This window comes from Trichomycterus rosablanca, chromosome 26 (genome assembly GCF_030014385.1).
Source record: "Trichomycterus rosablanca isolate fTriRos1 chromosome 26, fTriRos1.hap1, whole genome shotgun sequence".
Taxonomy (NCBI): Eukaryota; Metazoa; Chordata; class Actinopteri; order Siluriformes; family Trichomycteridae; genus Trichomycterus; species Trichomycterus rosablanca.
In genome coordinates this window covers 4,373,741-4,390,693 of record NC_086013.1, presented here as the reverse complement: position 1 = coordinate 4,390,693, position 16,953 = coordinate 4,373,741, and the positions used below count along the sequence as shown (strand labels likewise).

General features: G+C 40.9%; 1 protein-coding gene and 1 long non-coding RNA gene across 4 annotated transcripts; one reads left to right on the top strand and one right to left on the bottom strand.

The window, feature by feature from the left end:
• The first annotated feature begins 502 nt into the window (after positions 1–502).
• znf541 (zinc finger protein 541) lies at positions 503–9,658 on the top strand. 3 transcript variants are annotated; one of them, XM_062988928.1, is made up of 15 exons: positions 503–727; positions 934–1,147; positions 1,293–1,412; positions 1,557–2,256; positions 2,824–2,873; positions 3,594–3,684; positions 3,815–3,913; positions 3,990–4,278; positions 5,573–5,627; positions 5,770–5,912; positions 6,452–6,555; positions 6,671–6,746; positions 6,845–6,933; positions 8,155–8,369; positions 8,627–9,658. In XM_062988928.1, exons 1-15 carry the CDS (start codon positions 505–507, stop codon positions 8,757–8,759), a joined length of 2,601 nt encoding a protein of 866 aa, XP_062844998.1. In that variant the 5' UTR covers positions 503–504; the 3' UTR covers positions 8,760–9,658. The 3 variants fall into 3 exon arrangements, with proteins under 3 accessions (XP_062844998.1, XP_062844999.1, XP_062844997.1); XM_062988929.1 differs by lacking the exon at positions 1,293–1,412 and having other exon boundaries at positions 2,202–2,256; XM_062988927.1 differs by having other exon boundaries at positions 1,293–2,256.
• On the bottom strand, positions 5,763–16,952 carry LOC134303497 (uncharacterized). The gene is made up of 3 exons (XR_010007654.1): positions 16,888–16,952; positions 14,093–14,215; positions 5,763–5,888 (listed from the first exon to the last, which is right to left on the bottom strand). It is a non-coding gene; the product is annotated as an uncharacterized LOC134303497 (long non-coding RNA).
• Between the last annotated feature and the right edge of the window lies 1 nt (position 16,953).

Here is a 16,953-nt window from a genome sequence, read left to right as displayed (position 1 = left end):
CCTGTATACTAACCTATTAACAAGTATGTAATATTAGTGCGCTGGAGCAGAACGGTTTCCATAGTGGCGTACTTTTATTCCATACTATGTAGTAGGGTAGGGTGCGAGTTCAGCTCATGTCACGTGTTCACGGTCTACCGTTAGTGCACTGCTGCTAACCGTCGAGTGATTATTATTAGTGTGTTAGCATATGCAACCGTTTTAGCTCTTTATAATACACGATCTAGGTGTAAATCACAAAGTTATTAAACAAAAGTAATAGTGTAATATTATATAGTGTTAATTAAACAATTACTGAGTTTATATTCAACTTTTTAACCTGTGTAGCCAGGATTAACAGGATTCATCTAATCTGGGTAATGTGTTACCATATTTAATGTTACTAGTGCATCATATATTATTATATATTTTTGCAAATGTTATCATATATCATATATTATCATATATCAAATAATTGCATTATTTAATAATAATAGGTTTTGTGCTTATCCCACCAGCAGCAGCATGGCTGAAGATCAGGTGTGTCCCATCACTTCAGATCATCATGTCATGGAGGCTATAGATCCTTCAGATGAGAATGTTCCTCTTCTCTCAGGAACTGAAAATCTGCCCCATGAGCATGATATGATCCTAATCAGCCCCTTGAACGCACCTCTGCCACCCCTGCCAGCTTTAGAGCAACATCAGCTTTGGATTGATGCTGAGTCTGAGGACAGCAAGGGGCCTGGTAAGTACCTGAAGGTTTAAGTGAAGGGGGTAAACCAAAGCTGCATCGTGGTACTTGAGGATCTGGGATGCTTATGTTCATGGATGGGCCAGTATTGTTAGTGTCCAAGACTTGCCGTTTATGCTTGGTGGTGAAAAATGGGATTTCACTGCCAACTTTAGTTTGTAATCCACACCAACTGTGCATTGTTCCTTTATCCCCTACAGGTTCTTCAATAAAGGACACAGATCCTCTGTTTGGAAATGATCTGGTCTCTACAGAGGTAATGCAGACGGTCACAGTCCATAAACAGAAATGCCTCGAGTGTTTTAAAGTATTCAGGACTACTAATGCCCTCAACAAACACCTGCTCACTCATCAGTCAGACAGACCTCACGTGTGTAACATCTGCAAGCAAGGGTTTAAGCGCCATGATCATCTGTGAGTAACTTTTTGTATGTCAGTTTGATGCGCAAAGGCCAGATCAGGTAGAGGGGCCAGGCTGATGGTCAGGTGTCCACATACTTTTGATCATATAAACATATTAAACTAATAACTAGCATCCGTATCATTCCACTCTTTACAGCACAGGGCATTTGCTGATTCACCAGAGGAGGAATGCTTATCTCTGCACTCATCCTGGATGCCAGAAGACCTATTATGACCACCGCTCACTAAAACGTCATTGTGCCAGCCAACATACAGTGTACATGCCAAATACCTTCAGTTCTGACCAACCATGCTGGAAACCTCCAAAGTTCCCTGCAGTCTTAAATGATTACCATTCCTTCCTCCTTCCACCTCCCAAACCTGCTTCTGTTTTTAATCTTGAGTGTCATTCTATTTACAGTTATCCTGGGTTCTCCTCTGTAGCAGGGAATCTTGGCTTGTGCTGCTACTCTGAGGAACCCAACCTTATGAACATAACACCCTCTGTTAGCCCAGATGTTTGGGGCCTAGGAGCTGCTGGTGCCTTCCGTAGTCTGGAGAACCCAGTGGACGTGACAGCATCTCATAGTACACTTATGTCTAACCAGTGGCCTTTGAGTCTCAGCAATGTGGTGGACCAGTTTGAATCAAACCCAGAGATCAAAGTTTGGGAGAATTCCAGAAATATTCCAGGAACGAACCTCAAAGTGTCTGAATCTAAAATGGAAAGTCGGGTTTTTCCAGGCTGTCCCGAAAAGAGCCAGTCCAGTACATCAAAGCATAGCCTATGGCAGGTCAAACCTCACAGTAAGCAGCAAGATTCTTTGATCAATGATGCGATGCCATGCGCAGGATCAAATCATGATGCCTCATTAGTAGCACAGCCAGGTTCCTCTAATGGGACCGATTTTCATACAGCACCAACGCAAGACGAATCCAAAACAAGGAAAATGATAGTAAAGAAGACCTTAAAAGCTGTGAACATTCCCACCCCTCCACTACCTTCTCCTAGACTCATTACGCAAAGACGACCCAGACCCCGACCTGCTTCTCTTGTCTCTCCCAGCCAGGTGGCGTTGGAATCCTTTAGTAAAGACGGGGCCCTCTTTCATACGAACAAGGTATTGCATTGCATGGTGTCACATTTAGTGTAGTAGTGTGGGATGCAGTGGTTTTTGGTCACCAAGCTTACAGCTTTCAGAAGGGGGTTATAAATGTGTGTCCCAGTGTGTATTCTTGTTACGATTTGGCTGTGTGAGACTACCAAAAGTCTGAGACCAGTATGAAAATGCTTCCACTTAACATTATTCTTAAATTAGCTTGCAAGCAACTACTTAAAGGCCAAAGAAGCCCTGACTGTTACGTATCTTTCTTCATGGTCAGTTGACCTAAACCAAAGAAAACCAAGAATTCAGTAACATAGTAACATCACAAGATGTTCTTTGGGCTATTGTGAAATCATGCTTTGGGATATCAAGTTGTTATTGCTTTTTATTGAATTTAGGGTTTGTAATAAATAAACATTGTAATAAATTCAAGATACGAGCAAAATACAAACATTTTTATGTGCAAGTGGGCTGAGAATGCTTGGCCCCACTTTAGTTTACATCAGTTATACAAAGATTCTTTAAGAGTTGGCGGGATTGGTTTATTCAGGGTAGTTTTATTTTTTTTATTTTACTCTACAGGGAGGAAGTGCTGCTGCTGTCAAAGAAAATACAAGACAGTCTGGAAGCAGGTCAGGAATCTGTTATATTCTCACTTGAGAGTCGTTCTGTTTACAGTTATCCTGGGTTCTCCTCTGTAGCAGGGAATCTGAACCTTTCGAACATAAAGCCTTCTGCCAGCCCAGATGTTTGGAGCCTAGGAGCTGCTGGTGCCTTCCGTAGTTTGGAGAACCCAGTGGACGTGACAGCATCTCGTGGTACACTGATGTCTAACCAGTAGCCTCTGCAATGTGGTGGACCAGTTTGAATCAATGGGCGCAAGGCACACAGTAACACCCTGGACGGGGCGCCAGTCCATCGCAGGGCAGACACACACACACCTATAGGGCAACTCAGTGTCTCCAATTAACCTGACTGCATGTTTTTGGACGGGGAGAACATGCAAACGCCGCACAGAAAGGGATCGTACCCAGGACCTTCTTACTGTGAGGCGACAGTGCTACCCACCGTGCCGCCCTTGTGTTATATTATAGATTGTTTTTGATCCTTGGGAGGTTTTAAGGAATCGTAGGAGTTTTTGGTGTATCGTTTGGACGCCACGGGTGGCACAGTCTTCAGAGCAACAAAGGAGCTACAGTCAATAATAGTATACCCACAAAGTCCATCCGTATGATAGATAGATAGGTGAACCTAATACAATGCTTGATTACTGGTTGTTCTTCATACCACAGTTTGAGAACCACAGATGTTGTTTAAGTTTATAATAAAGGAAATGTTTGATTCTTTCTCAGGACATACCTAAAATACCCATGTAATCAGCATGCGGCATCCTCATCTTCACTTTCTCAAGCTCCTCCATCCATTTGTGCTGAACTGGATCAGGTAATGGACACAACGATCAGTGTATGTCCTACAGGTCTGACCTCAACCCCTTTAGACACCTCTAAACACCCAATGAGGCATAAACCAGGTTTGCATAAATTAACCTCATCTCACTTATTTTCTGTGGCAGGGTGCAAGAGTGGACAGAGACGATGACCGGTCCCAGGAGTCAGATGGGGTCCAGCTTTCGCCTCTGATCATGCCCGTTTCTGTTCCTGTCTCGAATCAGGTCGTCTCATTTAACAGGGACACTCTGTAAAAGACTTGATCATGTGATCATATTATAAATAATAATCTCCCAACAGATAAAGATGAATCAGAACACCGAAAGCCCGACCGAGACGTGTCATCAATCTGGTTTATCCCCACACCAATCCCGTGAGCGTGAGCTGGGAATCCGTGCGACGGGGGGTTACCCGAGCCAGCTGCGTTCACCCAGCTACCTTGCCGACCGGCTGCTAAACCTGCACCTCCCTCCTTACACTCCTCAACCCATGCTCAGCCCGCTACGCCCAGGCACCGGCCTCTACTTCAACACCCTGCCACAATGCCAGCCATACCTGCCCCCATCCAGCACTCATACAGCATCAGTGGGTGGGTAACAGACTAAACGTGGGCATCATTAAGAAGTCTCAGGTTTTTTCATCTACAGTTGCAAAAAAGTTTGTGAACCCCTTAGATTTCATTTCAACCTGATATAATCATAATAATATAATATATGGCCAAAAGTTGTGGACACCACTTCGAGTTTTGATGTGTCGCACTCATTGCTACCGCGCATCTAAAGTCAATTATATCCTTTCAAAATTGTGTTGACAGTTTGGGGAATGCCCTAGCTATTCTAGAATGACTGTACCCCTGTACATAAAGTAGGCCAGGTCTCCTCATCCAACATCAGTCCCTGAATTGGCACAAAAATTTCAAAAAATAAATATATGTATTATTTGTGGTGAGCAGACTGATGTTATTTATGTTATTCATTATATGGCTGTGTTCTTGGTATTCTTTTTTATTATTATTTATGTATTTTTTATTTAATTTTATTAATATATTTATTTTATTAAATTGTATTAATATATTTTTATTTTATTCATAGTTTTTATTTAATTTTATTTATATATTTATTTAATTTTATTCATATATTTTGTATATAATTTTATTCATATATTTATTTAATTTTATTCATAGTTTTTATTAAATTTTATTCATATATTTTTTATTTTATTAAATTTTATTAATATATTTTTTACTTTATTTATTTTTATTAATATATATATAAAAAAATTTTTATTAATATATTTTTAACTGTTTAAAATTTTATTCATATATTTTTTATTAAATTTGATAAATATATTTTTTGTTTTATTTAATTTTATTCATATATTTTTAATTTTATTTAATTTTATTCATATATTTTTTATTTTATATTAATTTTTAATGTCTTATTAAAGGATTAGTGGTTAAATATTTATGTACACTTGCAAGACATTTGTATGTTTTATTAAGATTTAAAAAAACTTTTAATAGAGGCGGTGTTCATGGTGTTCATGGTGTCCGCAAACGATTGGCCATATAGTGCCCATTTAAAAATTGCTTAAAGAAATTGGGCGCATGAATAAGGCATGAATTGTGCCAGTCCATCACAAGGTTCGGCCACCCCCCTCAGACCTAGTCAGTCGTGTCTCTGAAGACGGCCGGTCTGGCAATAGCATGCATCACCTAAACTGAGACCCAAACACCACTCTTACCCCAGAGGTTCACATACTTGCTTAGTTTGTCTACTATTATGACTTGATTTAGGATCAGACCATTTTTGAGCATTTGATGCAGGCGTGTCTGAGGTTGTAAAGTGTTCACAAACTTTTTCTTCTCTTTCTGGCTTCTTTAGATAGAAAAGAAGGAATCTCTTTAATGATGGACAACACTGTGGTCAGCATAAAGCCGTAAGTCACCTCCTCCATCGATGATAAAACTACTGTGTGGACATCGCAACACCAACATTATATGTATTATGTACATTATATATATAATTTACTAAGTACACAGTTCCCAATGATGTCCTCATATGATTTCCTTACTGTGTAGACGGATCAACGTGGGTTCATGTTTCCAGGCTGAGATCCCTCCGTTACGCAATCCATTGCTCATGCTGTACGACGAACACCCCGCCCAGCTCATCTGGACTCCATGGGGAGACCTGCCCACTAATCCAGAGACACAAAAACGAGGTTTTTTTTTTTTTTCTTTTACAGTCAGCTCCAAAATTGTAATTTTTGGACCTTTAATGGGTAAAATGGGTGAAAAATGACAACTATGACACAACTGTGATTATGAGTGTGGTCAGTTTCCAAACAATTAAGCTCTCTATTGTCATTAATGTTTTTTTTACCGCCTCAATGTTTTTTTAACACTCATCTTCTGAACAGTCTGGGGTGCCATGTTGTATTGAGCTTCGTTGGACTGCAGACAGGCCAGTCTAGCACCTGCACTCTCTTACTACAAAGCCACACTTGTGAAGTGCAGGTTGTCTCAGTGTCTGTCCCAATTCGCTCCCAATCTAGTCATCCGCATATTCGCCGGCTGCATTTTTTTTAGCCTGCCTGCAATGGAATCCAGTTGTGCCTGTGTGGGGGCACTCGGCTGGTTGATAGCACAGCTGAGATTCGAACTCAAGATTCAACATCTCAGCAGTAGTTGGCTAGCGTGTTAGCTTTTCCACCCGTATTTAAAAGGTCTTGAGTCTTTAGTGTGCGTTTTTGTTCTGCAGTTGAGGCGTTTCTAGACTTGTGCTGTTCCAGTGTGCTACCAGGAGGGGGCACCAACACTGAACTTGCACTTCACTGCCTGCATGAAGTCCAAGGAGATATACTAGTAAGTTTGTACCAGCGTTCTTTCAGTGGTGATTTTAAATGCCCAAAAGGTGAGAATAAGTTTACTACAGCACATGTACATATTTTAGTTCTAATAATGTTTTTTTTTTCTCAAGGCTGCACTGGATCTACTTTTAATGAGAGGAGATTACAGGACTTCCTGCCATCCACTGAGTGACTACCATTATACAGGTATAGTTCATTAAGCTTTGGGCGGCGAGTCGATACGGCTGGCTTTTCACAGACAGCAAAGTAGCTCCCATTCATCGATCCTCTCCTTTAAACGGCAGGTTCAGACCGGTGGAGTGCTCAGGAGATTAGACTCTTCCGGAAAGCTCTGGTCAGTCACAACAAAGATTTTCAGCAGATCCAAAAAATGGTAGGATGTATGAAATACCTCTGTTCAGGAGTTCAAGAGGCTTATATTGTCATTCAGCTATATACAAGTTCACACAATGCAATACACACAGCAAACAAAACATATACAGTACAGACCAAACATCCGGAGTGCAGACAAAACACACACAGTGCAGACAAAACATACACAGTGCAGACAAAACATACACAGTGCAGACAAAACATACACAGTACAGACAAAACATACACAGCGCAGACAAAACATACACAGCACAGACAAAATATACACAGTGCAGACAAAACACACACAGTGCAGACAAAACATACACAGCACAGACAAAACATACACAGTGCAGACAAAACATACACAGCACAGACAAAACATACACAGTGCAGACAAAATATACACAGTACAGACAAAACATACACAGTGCAGACAAAACATACACAGTGCAGACAAAACATACACAGTGCAGACAAAACATACACAGCACAGACAAAACATACACAGTGCAGACAAAACATACACAGTACAGACAAAACATACACAGTGCAGACAAAACACACACAGTGCAGACAAAACATACACAGCACAGACAAAACATACACAGTGCAGACAAACAAAATATACACAGTACAGACAAAACATACACAGTGCAGACAAAATATACACAGTACAGACAAAACATACACAGTGCAGACAAAACATACACAGTGCAGACAAAACATACACAGCACAGACAAAACATACACAGTGCAGACAAAACACACACAGCACAGACAAAATATACACAGTACAGACAAAACACACACAGTGCAGACAAAATATATACAGTACAGACAAAATATACACAGTGCAGACAAAACACACACAGTGCAGACCAACAAAATATACACAGTGCAGACAAACAAAACACACAGTGCAGACAAAACACACACAGTGCAGACAAAACACACACAGTACAGACCAAACATCCGCAGTGCAGACAAAACACACACAGTGCAGACCAACAAAATATACACAGTGCAGACAAACAAAATATACACAGTGCAGACCAACAAAATATACACAGTGCAGACAAACAAAATATACACAGTGCAGACAAACAAAATATACACAGTGCAGACAAACAAAATATACACAGTGCAGACAAACAAAACACACACACTACAGACAAAACAGTGGTGAAACGCTGCCACTACATATACAGCAATTCAGTAATCACAATGATTTTCTTTCCAGTTGCAGACCAAATCTGTCGTCCAGTGTGTGGAGTATTATTACGCCACAAAGAAACTGAAGAAGTTTAAGCGGCGCAGTAGAGCAGATAAAACTGGTGGAACAGAGGAGCAATGCGAGAGTAAAACTGGCATCAGGAAGTCTTTAAACAGACCAAAGGGGACAAATGAGGACCAGTCTGCTCAGAACAGGGAATATACGTGTGAGGAGTGTGGCAGGTTAGGAAACACTACACTGACGTTCCTTCACACCAAACTAACTACACTTTATGTCTTTACGGATGGGGCAGTCATGCTGGAACATAACACAAAGTTGGAGGCTCAGTTTTTAGCAAGTGGTGCGACTGAAAAAATAAATTTAATCAATCAATTTAATTTAATCAATCGTAGGCGTGTCCATGTGAAGAAGACATTAAAAATTACATATTTTTATAAAACATCTGATCATCGTTTGGGCAAATGTTGTTTTTTTACAGGTGTTTTGATAAGGTAAAGAGTCGCAGCGCTCATATGAAAGCCCACCGGCAGCAGGAGAGAGAGAGGTCATGTGTGGACAGTTGGCGTGAACAAGACAGGTTAGATGCCAACTGGGGCTCTAAAAATGTGTAGAGTGGTCAATAGTACAACATAGTACATTTACCTATATGAACCAAGCTTGTAATAATAATCCTGATGTTCAATCTGTTATGGGTTTCATGATTCTAACAACATGATACTTTTTTATTTCTTAATCCATAAATGTTTTGTTTGTTAATGTTTAATCTTTAATTGTTTAAAGTTCTTATCTACGAATGAAGAAAATATGTTATATATACACTGTATCTCCAACAGCTGGAATTTGTACCACCTTTCAAACTGTTTCATATTTTTGAAACTATATATACACTGATCAGCCATAACATTAAAACCACCTCCTTGTTTCTACACTCACTGTCCATTTTATCAGCTCCACTTACCATATAGAAGCACTTTGTAGTTCTACAATTACTGACTGTAGTCCATCTATTTCTCTGCAGTGACACAGTGTTAGTGTGTGTTGTGCTGGTATGAGTGGATCAGACACAGCAGCGCTGCTGGAATTTTTTAAACACCATGTCCACTCACTGTCATTGCTGGACTGAGAATAGTCCACCAACCAAAAATATCCAGCCCACAGCACCCCGTGAGCAGCGTCCTGTGACCACTGATGAAGATCTCAAAGATGACTGACTCAAACAGCAGCAATAGATGAGCGATTGTCTCTGACTTCACATCTACAAAGTGGACCAACTAGGTAGGAGTGTCTAATAGAGTGGACAGTGAGTGGACACAGTGTTTAAAAACTCCAGCAGAGCTGCTGTGTCTGATCCACTAACACACCACCACCATGTCAGTGCCACTGCAGTGCTGAGAATGACCCACCACCTAAATAATACCTGCTCTGTGGTGGTCCTGACCATTGAAGAACAGGGTGAAAGCAGGTTAAAAAGGTATGTAGAGAAACAGATGGACTACTGTCAGTAATTGTAGAACTACAAAGTGCTTCTATATGGTAAGTGGAGCTGATAAAATGAACAGCGTGCGTCTGATGTCTGATGGCTTCTCAATGTATTGATGTTAGATACAACCAATCCTCATTTTTTTCTTTCTTCATTTTATTTAAAATACAAACCAGCCTATTTGTGGCTAACCAGACCAGACAGCTGAGCTTCTCTTTTGCAAATAAAACTGTCCAAGTGTCCAATCTGACATGCAGTTCATTAGTTACATGACTGTTACATGACTGGACCAGTATATGATGCTATGAGTTACAGAACATTACTGTGTACACATGCATGGACTTGGCATTTATGATGTTACTTTATGATGTAGCTGAACACAAATCACTTAGACAGTATTTATTAAACACATAAAATGGTCCAGTTGGTGTAGCATAACAATGACGATATCAGAGTCACAAGACAAAGATTAGATCCTCCAGAACTCCAGAAACTAAAGAGGAAAGGTAGTGTGATCGTTTCCTTATACGGAACAGGAATCAGATTCTGTATTTATTCTTCATCTAATCCTAATTAGTTAAATAATCGCAGGCCCCAATGAGCTTCTTAGATAAACAACATTCATATCAACCAATTGTGTATGTTTTTGCTACTTAATATATTTGAAATTGACATACTTCCCAACTTTTGACATTACAATAGACAGTAAGAACAAAAACCGTATGTAATCGTATGTTTATAAAACGAAATTGACAAATAAAGTATTCAGACATATAAAATAATAATATATATAAAAAATGATGGTGAACGTCATCATCAACACAAGCAAGTAGCTTTGAAACACGTCAACGATAATCCACAAGTGGAATGCTAATGAAACCACGTGTAAACCACATGTGACCTCGTTTTAGTCAGGTGCGCCAAACAACACTAAAGAAAAAAGCTGCAGGATGACCTGAAAGCAGCAAAAACAACAGTCACAACGAGCAGTCATGTCAATCACTGTGACTACGCTTTATGCAAAACGTCTCTGTGAAAACAATTAAGACCACCACTCACTGTCCATTTTATCAGCTCCACTTACCATATAGAAGCACTTTGTAGTTCTACAATTACTGACTGTAGTCCATCTGTTTCCCTGCATGCTTTGTTATCCCCCTTTCACCCTGTTCTTCAATGGTCAGGACCCCCACAGGACCACTACAGAGCAGGTATTATTTAGGTGGTGGATCATTCTCAGGACTGCACTGACACTGACATGGTGGTGGTGTGTTAGAGTGTGTTGTGCTGGTATGAGTGGATTTAAATACCGTGTCCACTCTATTAGACACTCCTACCTAGTTGGTCCACCTCGTAGATGTAAAGTCAGAGACGATCGCTCGTCTATTGCTGCTGTTTGAGTCGGTCATCTTCTAGACCTTCATCAGTGGTCACAGGATGCTGCACACGGGGTGCTGTTGGCTGGATATATTTGGTTGGTGGACTATTCTCAGTCCAGCAGTGACAGTGCTGCTGTGTCTGATCCACTCATCACCATGTCCATGTCAGTGTCACTGCAGTGCTTAGAATCATCCACCACCTAAATAATACCTGCTCTGTGGGGGTCCTGTGAGGTCCTGACCATTGAAGAACAGGGTGAAAGCAGGCTAAAAAAGCTTCCAAGTGAAGCCGATAAAATGGACAGTGAGTGTAGAAACAAGGAGGTGGCCACCAAACTTCAGTTGAGTTTTAAGGTAACTATAGAAAAAACTTGTTGCTAGGTTTGCTCTATGTATATTTTTGACTTGTAGATTCCCCCAGAAAACACAAAATATATCTAATAAAAATACATTATTTACACAAAGAAGTATGGTTTCCAATCATTCAGTATGAACAAGTATGGAAACCGTCAACTTCAACTGTACGTTGCTTGCAGGAGAGCCTGATGTCCATCTTCATCTAGACCTTATTGTCATAAGACACCAAGGTCTGATAGAGATTGTCTCTGCTTTGGTTCCCAGTCAGGCCACGGTCACTTTCACGATGCCCTGACGGACCGCTCTTCAGCTGCTCCATGTAATCACAGTTCTGATTGAGAAACAATATATGGTCGAGATGTTTGGACCCTAACATAGCTCTCCTGTGGGCCGCGGGAGACTCCCTGGGTGCGAACGCCCGATCGGCAGGGATGGCGGTCGCCGGGATCGAGAGGTACTTTCGAGCGAGTCTGGCGACCGCGGGGAATCTGTGCTCCTTGGCGTGCCACCAGTGAAGTGGAGACAGGCTCCGTTTGCACAGTGGCTCCGCTATGTAATTCTCTAGCTGCTGGTGGATTTCGGGCATCCGTTCTGTCGGATCCTCTCCTAGAAGAATATCGTACATGCTTTGAGGAACGGGGCTCATTCTCATCCTGGCGATGAGCTGCCGATCGCTCCTCACGGGAGACGCCAGTCCGGCTACACTGGCAGTTCTTTTCTGGCTGCTTGTAGGTTTGGAAGGTGAACCCATAAGAACGCTTTCATTGGCGTTTTCTGGAGATGAGACGGCTCCGAAGTTTTCATTCTGCTGAAGTTCAATGCTGTCGCCTTCCTCCGCCGAAGCGCATGAATCGGGTGAATCCAGGGACGCCATCGTAGGCATGGGCAATGCATCAACCAATCCCAAAGCAGCAGGTTCCCTTGGCGTTTCCAAGCCTCTGTCTACTTGGTCCACCTCCCCGTCATCCGTATAAGCCTGGACTGACAAGAGCTCTTTGACCTTGACGTGCAATTTGCTACGGGCATGTGGGCTGAGAAATCGCATCTCCTTAAATCTTGGGTCCAAAAACGAAGACAGCACGGCGGGACTGTCGAGCAGAGCTTCTTCGTCACTCAGCTGCCAATGCTTCTCCATCCCATTGCGGATCCTTTCCATGACCTCCCTGACCACAGGGCAGCTGCACTCTGCCAAGTTCTGCGCCAAGAGTCGGGACACTCCTTGGAGGCATGGCATCAAGGAAGAAATCGCAGCATTGATGTCCTCGCTCAGGAAGGACGCCGCGATGCGGACGGTTCGTAGCACCGGGACCAATTCGTGTAATAAACGCCACTGATGGTCGGCCAGATTAGATGCTGCCTTTTGCTCCTCCAGCACTGAGCTGACCACCCACTTCAGCTCCAGGAGGCTCTCGCACATGTCGATAGATGTAGCCCAGCGTCCCGGGTCATCCAGGACCAAGCTCGCCGGTCCTTTGTTGGCAGCCTCGGCTTTCTGATGAAGAGCTGCAGCAGCGTTACTATCGTGCTGAAAGTGTAGGACAATTCCCCGGGCGTCTGCAAGAGCCTGTCTGACAGTATCAACATAAAGTCCTTCCTGGACGCAGAGTTTAAGAGCCTTCCCTGCACAAAGAATGGGTTCCCAACCCTCTGGGAGGGACTGAACTGGAGTACGACTGGGTCCGAGAAATTCTTGTTGATAATCCTGATCAAGAGACATGTTTCCTTGTGCCCTGCTCTGAGTAACCCAGAACGTGTCGTAAACAACACAGGACACATAACTCTCAGGAAGCTGGAACTCTGACAGAACTGCTTTAAGTGTGTCTGCAAGCTTGGCAGGCCCACTATTGTTGGGCTGTCTGTCGTATTCTGGGATTGGACGGGTCTCAAGAACGCAGCGAGCCAGGTGCCAGTTGGAGTCGACGAAATGTGCACTCACGGTGATGTACAACTGACCGTTCCCATTAGCCCCACAGCCTTCCACAGAGCGCCAGTGTTCAGTGCAAAGTGCGAGACAGCGAGGAGCGAGACCCGTTTGAAGATGCTGCTGAAGGCCTTGTTTGAGTATATGGTAGCGATGCCATAGAAGGTTCCCAAGCAAGGAAGGTGATGGTACTGGGTAATTCGGCTCAAGGCAACTAAGCAGGAGTCTGAATCCTCTTTCTTCCACTACTGAAAAAGGTTGCAGGTCTCTATACACCATCTCCAATATAAGATCAGTGAAGACACCCGCACGCTTGTCACTGCAACCCCTGGTGCCAGTGCTGGCACTACTGCTGTTGATGTTGTCTGGAGAAAATCCATAAGTTGGCTCTATGTCCTGACCGTGAATGGAGTTCGAATTCGAAGTGCCTCCCCCACCGGCTGAAGTAGGGGCAAATGAAGTGCAGGCATGTTTGACCTCAACTGCCTCAACTGATTGTTCCTCGTGCTGCTCCTCTTTGACAATAACAGGCACTACAGGCTGAAAAGCACCAGCTTGGGCATCAGCTGTGGTACTGGGTGCTGTGAATCTGCCATTAAGTAAACTGGACTGAACCACGGGTTGACGTAACGCCGAGTGATTAGGGACATCGGCTGTGTTGGGTGGTGGGATTGCTCCGTCACGAATGCTGTGCTTACGTCCCAGGTGCTCCCTCATCGAGGTGGTGCTGTTGTGGAAAGAGAGCTGCCTCTTGCAGTGATTACACTGGACTCGGTGCATACTGAGTTGGGTATAGTGCTCCCATACCTTAGATGTGCGACGTTCAGAGGGTAACACGCGGTCCATTCTTCCTCTCAGGGTTGGAGCGACTAAATTATCAGGTTGTCTTTGACCTGGGAACTCCATATATTTGCTTTGAGGTTCAGTTTACTAGAAAAAAAAAACAGAGTTAGTTGGGTATATACAGTTACCATAGTAACAATGTCGCAAGTTTAGTTACTACAGGAACCACGTTATATTCATAGTTGAATACGTAATAAATACATTTACCATAGTAACAATGTCATATTTATAGTTTAATACCTAATAAGTATAGTTTTTATAGTAACATCAAATTCATAGTTTAATACGTAATAAGTACAGTTACCATAGTAACAATATACACTTAATTATAGTTAAATGTAGAGATGGACCGATCGGGTTTTTTGGCATCGATTGCGATCTCCGATCTCCTTTCAGGGCAATCGGCCGATAGTCGATTTCGATCGGGGGGTAAGGGGGGGGGGGGTAAGGGAGGGGGATGACATGCAATTTTTTGCGCAAAATCAGCAGTAAATAATAAAGTAACCAAACAATTATTTTTTTCACCCACAGGAGACATATCTTATTAGTCTAACTGACCACACACACACACAGGTTTAATGTTATCCAGTTTAGTCTGAAAAAAACTTAAAAAGAGCCTCACAGTGAAGATAAACCGAAAGCAACAGCGTGTGTGTGTTTCTTTAAAAAAAACGCTTTGTTCACAGTGTCGCTTTAAATGATTCTGATTCAGGAGTCGAATGTGACGCGTAAGTTTCTCTCTCCGTGTTTACTGTTATTAATTAAATGTCGTGGTTTTAAATAAACACCAGCTACTACAGAACATTTTGTGTGACTTTCTTACATTAAAAAGCTTCATTAAACCGCTATTACCACAGAGCGGTCACCGAGTCAGACTCGTTCCGTCTGTGGAGCTAAAAGTTCTGATTACCCTAAAAGTTTAGCAGATGATCCTGAACTAACGAATTTGGTAATGAATAAACTTTTGCCTCTGATTGGCTCTGTAACGTTTCTGTTCTCATTTACATCAAAAGCAATGAATAATGTGCTGATAGAATCGACTCAGATGTGACCGGGTTGAATTATCTTTTTAAAGTAAATATTACAGTCAGCAAAATTGCATCGTATGTATGATGCACAACGTTAATGATGTTATTTTAGGTCATGAAGAGCTTTCATGATGGTTTCTGTATGATGGTTGATGAATGGTGATGTGATGGTTCGTGTTTTGTAGCGCAAAGTCTGGATCAATTCACTGAGCTGTTAAGCTTAACATGATCTTTATATATCAAGTGATCGGATCGGCTACATTTGGGAAATATCGTCCGATCGTCGATAGCATATTTTGATTGAAAATCGGCCGATATCGATTTAAAGTCGATCGATCGCCCCATCTCTAGTTAAATGTGTAACAGACATAAGAGACCAATAAGCTTACTAAGTTTCATAGGTCATAAATGAAGTTACCATAACAGCAACATCATATTCATAGTTCAATACGTAATAAGTACAGTTACCATAGTAACAACGTTGCATTCATAGTTTGATGCGTAATAAGTACTGTTACTACAGGAACCACGTCATATTCATAGTTTAAAACATAAGTGGAGAACATCATATTCAAAATTTAATACGTAATAAGTACAGTTACCATAGTAACAATGTCATATTCATAGTTTAATATGTAATAAGTACAGTTACCATAGTAACAATGTCATATTCATAGTTTAATACGTAATAAGTACAGTTACCATAGTAACAATGTCATATTCATAGTTTAATACGTAATAAGTACAGTTACCATAGTAACAATGTCATATTCATAGTTTAATATGTAATAAGTACAGTTACCATAGTAACAATGTCATATTCATAGTTTAATACGTAATAAGTACAGTTACCATAGTAACAATGTCATATTCATAGTTTAATACGTAATAAGTACAGTTACCATAGTAACAATGTCATATTCATAGTTTAATATGTAATAAGTACAGTTACCATAGTAACAATGTCATATTCATAGTTTAATACGTAATAAGTACAGTTACCATAGTAACAATGTCATATTCATAGTTTAATACGTAATAAGTACAGTTACCATAGTAACAATGTCATATTCATAGTTTAATACGTAATAAGTACAGTTACCATAGTAACAATGTCATATTCATAGTTTAATACGTAATAAGTACTGTTACCATAGTAACAATGTCATATTCATAGTTTAATACGTAATAAGTACAGTTACCATAGTAACAATGTCATATTCATAGTTTAATACGTAATAAGTACAGTTACCATAGTAACAATGTCATATTCATAGTTTAATACGTAATAAGTACTGTTACCATAGTAACAATGTCATATTCATAGTTTAATACGTAATAAGTACTGTTACCATAGTAACAATGTCATATTCATAGTTTAATACGTAATAAGTACTGTTACCATAGTAACTATATACACTTCTTATAGTTAAATGTGTACAGCAATGAGAGACCAATAAGCTTTAAAGTAAATCATTGTAATTTTAGTTAAATATGTAATAGTTATTATAATGTATTAAAAACTGGGATAATATAAATATAATGTAATAAATGTAGTAAACACGCTCTATTAAAATGTTTCGTTGTAATTAACGTTAATTTAATGTTCCTCCAGTCCGTGATCAGTTTACGTAAAATCTCCACTTTCATTTCCACACACACACATTATGTCCTGCATCGATCTGTGACATGTCCGTGTTAAATACAAACTGAAATGAAAGATAAAATTACCTGCAGTGAGAAGTTCACATCATCGTGCCTCGTTTCACGCCTGTGACCTCTACACCGGAAATGCTT

Coding starts and splice junctions, on each gene's coding strand:
- znf541 (XM_062988927.1), top strand. CDS start 505: ATGGCTGAAGATCAGGTGTGTCCCATCACTTCAGATCATCATGTCATG. Junction 2,874..3,593: donor ACAAGACAGTCTGGAAGCAG/GTCAGGAATCTG, acceptor ATTCTTTCTCAG/GACATACCTAAAATACCCAT. Junction 4,279..5,572: donor CACTCATACAGCATCAGTGG/GTGGGTAACAGA, acceptor TGGCTTCTTTAG/ATAGAAAAGAAGGAATCTCT.